The sequence below is a fragment of the Oncorhynchus kisutch genome, unplaced genomic scaffold (assembly GCF_002021735.2).
Source record: "Oncorhynchus kisutch isolate 150728-3 unplaced genomic scaffold, Okis_V2 Okis07a-Okis12b_hom, whole genome shotgun sequence".
Taxonomy (NCBI): domain Eukaryota; kingdom Metazoa; phylum Chordata; class Actinopteri; order Salmoniformes; family Salmonidae; genus Oncorhynchus; species Oncorhynchus kisutch.
The window spans coordinates 9,866,790-9,875,982 of record NW_022261984.1 but is presented as its reverse complement, the minus strand read 5'-3'; the positions used below and the strand labels follow the sequence as shown (position 1 = coordinate 9,875,982).

The following is a 9,193-nucleotide window of genomic DNA, read 5'->3' as shown; positions in this document are numbered from 1 at the left end:
GAGAGAGAGAGAGACACACAGAGAGAGAGGGGGACAGGAGACGGACGCCGTCTTAGCTTGTCCCAGAAACACAAGCTTAATACATTTTATAGAAGCAGGAAAAAGTGTCAATTCAGGAATGTTTATTACCTGTATTCAACTGACATATTGTATATTGGTTCATTCAGATGTTCAATTTTAAAGATGAGAAAATAAACAATATTTTTGGCTAAGTGCTTTGTCCAGTCTAGTGCTTTGTCCAGTCTAGTGCATTGTCCAGTCTAGTGCATTGTCCAGTCCAGTGGTTTGTCCAGTCCAGTCCAGTGGTTTGTCCAGTCCAGTCCAGTGGTTTGTCCAGTCCAGTCCAGTGGTTTGTCCAGTCCAGTCCAGTGGTTTGTCCAGTCCAGTGGTTTGTCCAGTCCAGTCCAGTGGTTTGTCTAGTCCAGTCCAGTGGTTTGTCCAGTCCAGTGGTTTGTCCAGTCCAGTCCAGTGGTTTGTCCAGTCCAGTCCAGTGGTTTGTCTAGTCCAGTTGTGTGTCTAGTCCAGTGGTTTGTCCAGTCCAGTCCAGTTGTGTGTCTAGTCCAGTGGTTTTGTCCAGTCCAGTTGTGTGTCCAGTCCAGTTGTTTGTCCAGTCCAGTGGTTTGTCCAGTCCAGTCCAGTTGTGTGTCTAGTCCAGTGGTTTGTCCAGTCCAGTCCAGTTGTTTGTCCAGTCCAGTCCAGTTGTTTGTCCAGTCCAGTGGTTTGTCCAGTCCAGTCCAGTTGTGTGTCTAGTCCAGTGGTTTGTCCAGTCCAGTCCAGTTGTGTGTCTAGTCAGTGGTTTGTCCAGTCCAGTCCAGTTGTTTGTCCAGTCCAGTGGTTTGTCCAGTCCCAGTCCAGTTGTGTGTCTAGTCCAGTGGTTTGTCCAGTCCAGTCCAGTTGTTTGTCCAGTCCAGTCCAGTTGTTTGTCCAGTCCAGTCGTGTGTCTAGTCCAGTCCAGTTGTGTGTCTAGTCCAACCTCTACCACCCATCCTAATTATAGTAAACTAATGGATAACACTACTTAGGTTTCTACATTCTTTCTACATTTACAGATACAATAATTGTCTTTAGTTGGTTTTTAATCCCATCAACCATCAATTTATCTCAATTGAAATGATTCCCTTATATGAACTGTAACTCAGTAAAAATCTTTTAAATTGTTGTAATGTTATATAATGTTAGATCAGAATGTACATGAAAAACAGATCCCTGTGTTGTCCTCTGAGCCCATTCTGATGGGAGGAACTCTCTGATATTCTATGTTGTGTGGTGGGTGTTTTCTACTCGTCCATTCGGACAACTTTAATGTATATTCTTCTGTCCTGACGATGTGTATCGCTTGTCCCGGACAAGAAGACGAGCGTTAATGTGGAACCCTGCACCCCATCTCATCACACAGTCCCACTGTGAGACAGGATACAAAACACACATTTCCTTCTCGTTTCCTCCTTCTTTACACCCCCACGATTCCAGCAGACGCGTCGCGGTGCAAATGGCCGTCTAGGTGAGGATGATAAATATGACACAAAATGGAATCAGTTTACGGCAGACAGGCCCACTGCCACTGGGTGGATCTGAAACCGCTGCACCTGGGTGCCTCGGAGACACACGCCACATCCAGGGACACGTGTGTGTGTGTGTGTGTGTGTGTGTGAGAGAGAGAGAGAGAGAGAAGAGAGCGAGAGAGATAGTGTGTGTCTGTGTGAGAGAGAGATAGTGTGTGTCTGTGTGAGAGAGAGATAGTGTGTGTCTGTGAAAGAGCGATAGTGTGTGTCTGTGAGAGAGAGAGATAGTGTGTGTCTGTGAGAGAGAGAGAGATAGTGTGTGTCTGTGAGAGAGAGAGAGATAGTGTGTGTCTGTGAGAGAGAGAGATAGTGTGTCTGTGTGAGAGAGAGATAGTGTGTCTGTGTGAGAGAGAGATAGTGTGTGTCTGTGTGAGAGAGAGAGAGTGTGTGTCTGTGTGAGAGAGAGATAGTGTGTGTCTGTGTGAGAGAGAGAGAGAGAGATAGTGTGTGTCTGTGTGAGAGAGAGAGAGTGTGTGTCTGTGTGAGAGAGAGATAGTGTGTGTCTGTGAGAGAGAGAGATAGTGTGTGTCTGTGAGAGAGAGAGGTCTGTGAGAGAGAGAGAGTCTGTGAGAGAGAGAGAGAGTCTGTGAGAGAGAGAGAGAGTCTGTGAGAGAGAGAGAGAGTCTGTGAGAGAGAGAGAGAGTCTGTGAGAGAGAGAGAGAGGTCTGTGAGAGAAAGAGAGAGTCTGTGAGAGAGAGAGATAGTGTGTCTGTGAGAGAGAGAGATAGTGTGTCTGTGAGAGAGAGAGATAGTGTGTGTCTGTGTGAGAGAGAGAGAGTGTGTGTCTGTGTGAGAGAGAGATAGTGTGTGTCTGTGTGAGAGAGAGAGAGTGTGGTCTGTGTGAGAGAGAGATAGTGTGTGTCTGTGTGAGAGAGAGAGAGTGTGTGTCTGTGTGAGAGAGAGATAGTGTGTGTCTGTGTGAGAGAGAGAGAGAGAGATAGTGTGTGTCTGTGTGAGAGAGAGAGTGTGTTGTGTCTGTGTGAGAGAGAGATAGTGTGTGTCTGTGAGAGAGAGAGATAGTGTGTGTCTGTGAGAGAGAGAGAGAGTCTGTGAGAGAGAGAGAGAGTCTGTGAGAGAGAGAGAGAGTCTGTGAGAGAAAGAGAGAGTCTGTGAGAGGAGAGAGAGAGAGTCTGTGAGAGAAAGAGGAGAGTCTGTGAGAGAGAGAGAGAGTCTGTGAGAGAGAGAGAGAGTCCTGAGAGAGAGAGAGAGTCTGTGAGAGAGAGAGAGAGTCTGTGAGAGAAAGAGAGAGTCTGTGAGAGAGAGAGATAGAGTCTGTGAGAGAGAGAGAGAGAGAGTCTGAGAGAGAGAGAGAGTCTGTGAGAGAGAGAGAGAGACTGTGAGAGGAGAGAGACTGTGAGAGAGAGAGAGAGTCTGAGAGAGAGAGAGAGAGACTGAGAGAGAGACTGAGAGAGAGAGTCTGTGAGAGAGAGAGAGAGTCTGAGAGAGAGACAGAGAGACTGAGAGAGACTGAGAGAGAGAGAGACTGAGAGAGAGAGAGAGACAGAGACAGAGAGAAAGAGAAAGAGAAAGAGAAGAAAGAGAAAGAGAAAAAAAACAAGACAGTGAGGCAGGATCTCCAACAGCCTACTGGAGAGCTGAAAGACTTGAAAGCAGTAACCGACAGGGAAAGCAGTAACCAACAGTAACCGACAGGGAAAGCAGTGACCAACAGGGAAAGCAGTGACCGACAGTAACCAACAGGGAAAGCAGTAACCCAACAGGGAAAAGCAGTGACGCAACAGGGAAAGCAGTGACCAACAGGGAAAGCAGTAACCAACAGTAACCAACAGGGAAAGCAGTGACCAACAGGGAAAGCAGTGACCAACAGGGAAGCAGTGACCAACAGGGAAAGCAGTGACCAACAGGGAAAGCAGTAACCAAAGGGAAAGCAGTAACCAACAGGGAAAGCAGTAACCAACAGTAACCAACAGGGAAAGCAGTACCAACAGGGAAAGCAGTAAACAACAGTAACCAACAGGGAAGCAGTAACCAACAGGGAAAAGCAGTAACCAACAGGGAAAGCAGTGACCAAACAGGGAAAGCAGTAACCAACAGGGAAAGCAGTAACAACAGGGAAAGCAGTAACCCAACAGGGAAAAGCAGTAACCAAAGGGAAAGCAGTAACCGACAGGGAAAGCAGTAACCGACAGGGAAAGCAGTAACAACAGGGAAAGCAGTGACCGACAGGGAAGCAGTAACCAACAGTAACCAACAGGGAAAGCAGTGACCAACAGGGAAAGCAGTGACCAACAGTAACCAACAGTGACCAACAGTAACCAACAGTGACCAACAGGGAAAGCAGTGACCAACAGGGAAAGCAGTAACCGACAGGGAAAGCAGTAACCGACAGGGAAAGCAGTAACCAACAGGGAAAGCAGTGACCAACAGGGAAAGCAGTGACCGACAGTAACCAACAGTGACCAATAGGGAAAGCAGTAACCAACAGGGAAAGCGCTCGAGTTCAGCCGCCACTGATGAATGACCTCGTTAGCCAGCAAAGCTTTGAATGGTCTTTGACCCGTTGAGCCACAATGGAGCCCAGTTTCAGGTTGTGAATGGTCTTTGACCCAGCACAATGTGCAACCAGCCTGGGTTGAGCCAAAATGAGGCCCAGTTTCAGGTTGTGAATGGTCTTTGACCCAGCACAATGTGCAACCAGCCTGGGAAGAGCCACAATGAAGTCCAGTTTCAGGTTGTGAATGGTCTTTGACCCAGCACAATGTGCAACCAGCCTGGGTTGAGCCACAATGAAGCCCAGTTTCAGGTTGTGAATGGTCTTTGACCCAGCACAATGTGCAACCAGCCTGGGTTGAGCCACAATGAGGCCCAGTTTCAGGTTGTGAATGGTATTTGACCCAGCACAATGTGCAACCAGCCTGGGTTGAGCCACAATGAGGCCCAGTTTCAGGTTGTGAATGGTCTTTGACCCAGCACAATGTGCAACCAGCCTGGGTTGAGCCACAATGAAGCCCAGTGAAGGCTGCCTGACACGACCGAGAGGAACGCGGGAGGAAGTGGTTTTGCCTTTCTGTCTGTGACGCAACAGAGAGAGGCAAGCATGCTGGTACACACACACACACACACACAGATACACACACAGAGAGAGAACACACACTGAGAGAACACACTTACACACACCACGAACCGAAACACAGATAGATGTGTAATCCAAGATAACGATTGAGATCACAGAGAATGGGAGAGAAAGAATGCGCGAGAGAGAGAGACAGAGAGACAGAGAGACAGAGTGTGTGATTGTGTTTTAGCTCATTATCAGTGGTGGACCCATGTGACCACCAGGGAGAATGAATCACACACACAATATTCGTTCTCGGTAAACTCTCCCTAGAGCCCGCCTCACAGTATTGAAACGACGGCTTGTGTGTGTGTGTGTGTGTGTGTGTGTGTGTGTGTGTGTGTGTGTGTGTGTGTGTGTGTGTGAGAGAGGAAGAGGAGTGTGTGCTCGTCATCAACAGTGTGTGATTGTGACTATGAGTTGGTCCTACACAAAAACAATGTGGGGACACACACACACACTTCATATGAACGCTCCCTCTGAATGTTGTCGTCTAATTAAAGGCACATGTAGGCAAGGCACACACACACACACACACACCTAATTGCAGAGAGACCCTGCAAGAGAGGAGAGAGAGAATAGATAGCACAAGAAGAGAGATCAAGAGGGATGTCAATAGGTTGATATGCAAAGTATTTGAAAGGGAAACTAACTCTAATAAATCAATGCAGGTTCCAGAACAGTTCTGCAAGAGACCACTTGAGTCTGAGAGCATCCAACTGACAGAGAGATCCCCTACTGCTCTCTATCCCACTCTCTCCTTCCCTCCCTCTCGTTCTACACAGCCGCGTTGGAGTCATATGACTCCGTACAGAGACTAAGAAGTTCTCTCTCTCTCTCGTTATTTTTAGCTCTCTCTTTTACAGATTAGTGTTCTATATTTATCCTCTTGGTGTGTTGGCCAATCAGACTGGCCCGTCCAGGAGAGAGGGTCACAGAGTTGGACACCTTCCCTTGTATCTTCAGTCCTCTGTTTCCTCTGCAGCTCCTCCCTCCCCAGAGCTTCCCAGCCACCCCGTCTCCTCCCTCCCCAGAGCTTCCCAGCCACCCTGTCCCCTCCCTCCCGAGAGCTTCCCAGCCACCCTGTCCCCTCCCTCCCCAGAGCTTCCCAGCCACCCTGTCCCCTCCCTCCCCAGAGCTTCCCAGCCACCCTGTCCCCTCCCTCCCCAGAGCTTCCCAGAGCTTCCCAGCCACCCTGTCTCCTCCCTCCCCAGAGCTTCCCAGCCACCCTGTTCCCTCCCTCCCCAGAGCTTCCCAGCCACCCTGTCCCCTCCCTCCCCAGAGCTTCCCAGCCACCCTGTCCCCTCCCTCCCCAGAGCTTCCCAGCCACCCTGTCCCCTCCCTCCCCAGAGCTTCCCAGCCACCCTGTCTCCTCCCTCCCCAGAGCTTCCCAGCCACCCTGTCCCCTCCCTCCCCAGAGCTTCCCAGCCACCCTGTCCCCTCCCTCCCCAGAGCTTCCCAGCCACCCTGTCCCCTCCCTCCCCAGCCACCCTGTCCCCACCCTCTCTGCCCCAGTGGAAACTTTACACACAGCAGAGAGAGAGTCTCTCACTCCCGTTCCCCTGCGTGTGTGTTTTGTCTGTGTGTGTGTGTGTGTGTGTGTGTGTATTTATACACAGGTTCTACAGCATTTCTTCAGAACAAACAAAATGGATGAAATCTTTTCTAATTCATTTCAGCTCAAATGAAGGTTTGAGGCCATTAAACAACATATCATTTATTACCAATGTGTTACTCTTCCTGTTATTGGAGGGCAGCAGGGGACGAGGGCAGCAGAGGACGAGGGCAGCAGAGGACGAGGGCAGCAGAGGACGAGGGCAGCAGAGGATGAGGGCAGCAGTGGACGAGTGGACGAGGGCAGCAGTGGACGAGGGCAGCAGTGGACGAGTGGACGAGGGCAGCAGGGGACGAGGGCAGCAGGGGACGAGGGCAGCAGGGGACTAAGGCAGCAATGGACGAGTGGACGAGGGGACGAGGGCAGCAGTGGACGAGGGCAGAGTGGACGAGGGCAACAGGGGACGAGGGCAGCAGTGGACGAGGGCAGCAGTGGACGAGGGCAGCAGTGGACGAGGGCAGCAGAGGACGAGTGGACGAGGGCAGCAGTGGACGAGGGCAGCAGTGGACGAGTGGACGAGGACAGCAGTGGACAAGGGCAGCAGTGGACGAGTGGACGAGGGCAGCAGTGGACGAGGGAAGCAGTGGACGAGTGGACGAGGGCAACAGGGGACGAGGGCAGCAGGGGACGAGGGCAGCAGGGGACGAAGGCAGCAGTGGACGAGGGAAGCAGTGGACGAGGGCAACAGGGGACGAGGGCAGCAGTGGACGAGTGGACGAGGACAGCAGTGGACGAGGGCAGCAGTAGACGAGTGGACGAGGACAGCAGTGGACGAATGGACAAGGACAGCAGTGGACGAATGGACAAGGACAGCAGTGGACGAGGACAACAGTGGACGAGGGCAGCAGTGGACGAGGACAGCAGTGGACGAGGGCAGCAGTGGACGAGGGCAGCAGTGGACGAGTGGACGAGGGCAGCAGTGGACGAGTGGACGAGGGCAGCAGTGGACGAGTGGACAAGGACAGCAGTGGACGAGGACAACAGTGGACGAGGGCAGCAGTGGACGAGGACAGCAGTGGACGAGGACAGCAGTGGACGAGGACAACAGTGGACGAGGGCAGCAGTGGACGAGGGCAGCAGTGGACGAGTGGACGAGGACAGCAGTGGACGAGGGCAGCAGTGGACGAGGGCAGCAGTGGACGAGGACAGCAGTGGACGAGGACAGCAGTGGACGAGGACAGCAGTGGACGAGGGCGCTACGTTCAGTATTTAATAGTGAAATGCTTTTCAGAAAGAAATCATATTTTTTTCTAGAAGAAGAGGACATTACATAATTCTCCAAACACTTCCTCTCGAAGCCGCCCGGCTTTTTACCACAGAAACAGACACAGTCCAACTGAAACACACAGACATTCAGAAACCTCTCTCTCCCCCTCTCCTTCTCTCCCTCGCTTTCACTCTACCTAACACACAATACACTAGACACAGTACACCCCCCCTCCCCTCTCTACCTTACTCTAACACACACAGACACACACTTGACATATCTGAGCAGACAGGCAGCCTCTGCATCACAGTCACCATGACAACGTCGTGAGACAATCCGCAAAAGCAGCCAGTCCCCCGGTCACACACCCCGGAGGGAGAGATGAAGAGGAGAGATGGAGAGAGGAGCGAGCGAGAGAGAACGATATCGAGAGAAGCTGAAAGTGTGAGAGATGGAGAGAGAGACGGAGAGAGAGACGGAGCGTGTGAGAGACGGAGAGAGAGACCGAGCGTGTGAGAGACAGAGAGAGAGAGAGATGGAGAGGAGATTGAGATGAGGATAAAGAGAGAAGCGAGGGAGCGTGACTTGTACATGCTACACATGACAATAGAAAAGACACGTAACAGCAGCCTGTTCTGAAGCACAGCAGCAACACATCATAGAACAGTGGAACAGAACAGTGGACTAGAACAGTGGTATAGAACAGTGGAATAGAGCAGTGGAACAGAACAGTGGAAAAGAACAGTGTAATAGAACAGGGAACAGAACAGGGAATAGAACAGTGGAACAGAACAGTGGAATAGAACAGTGGAATAGAACAGTGGAATAGAACAGTGGAATAGAACAGGGGAATAGAACAGGGGAATAGAACAGGGGAATAGAGCAGTGGAATAGAGCAGTGGAATAGAGCAGTGGAATAGAGCAGTGGAATAGAGCAGTGGAATAGAACAGTGGAATAGAACAGTGGAATAGAACAGTGGAATAGAACAGTGGAATAGAACAGGGAATAGAGCAGTGGAATAGAGCAGTGGTATAGAACAGCGGAACAGAACAGCGGAACAGAACAGCGGAACAGAACAGCGGTATAGAACAGCGGTATAGAACAGTGGAATAGAACAGCAGAACAGAACAGTGGTATAGAACAGCGGAACAGAACAGTGGAACAGAACAGTATACAAGAGATGTGTAGTGCAGGGTTGTGGGTTGGATTCCCGCTGGGGCCGCCCATATGAAAATGTATGCCCCCACGACTGTAGGATACGTGTCTGTTGAAGGCCATATTATTATAACACTACATTATGGGCCTAGTCCCATTTTGGATGAGCCCCTAGACCAGCGGTTCCCAAACTAGGGGTCGCGACCCCAATATGAAAATGGGGTTCGTGGGAAAAATGTCACAAATCCTGAAGAAGTAAAAATGATAATATGGTCCTTGTAATGTGGTTCACCTTCAAATGTAAATGGAGAGTATTGAAATGTAAAAGACCCAATTCAACCAGAGACCAGGGAAAAGGCTGCACTAGACTGGACCAAGGCTGCACTAGACTGGACCAGGGGAAACGGCTGCACTAGACTGGACCAGGGGAAACGGCTGCACTAGACTGGACCAGGGGAAACGGCTGCACTAGACTGGACCAGGGGAAACGGCTGCACTAGACTGGACCAGGGGAAACGGCTGCACTAGACTGGACCAGGGGAAACGGCTGCACTAAACTGGACCAGGGGAAACGGCT

General features: G+C 50.9%; 1 protein-coding gene across 1 annotated transcript in view; it reads right to left on the bottom strand.

Annotated features, from left to right (window-relative positions):
- maml3 (mastermind-like transcriptional coactivator 3) overlaps nucleotides 1–9,193 on the bottom strand; it is a 40,002-nt gene that overhangs the window by 13,306 nt on the left and 17,503 nt on the right. Inside the window, exons 3-4 of the mRNA XM_031814585.1 lie at nucleotides 7,538–7,559; nucleotides 6,374–7,449 (exon numbers count right to left, since the gene is read on the bottom strand). Coding sequence (XP_031670445.1) covers nucleotides 6,374–7,449; nucleotides 7,538–7,559 — 1,098 coding nt within the window. The remainder of the gene's footprint in view (nucleotides 1–6,373; nucleotides 7,450–7,537; nucleotides 7,560–9,193) is intronic.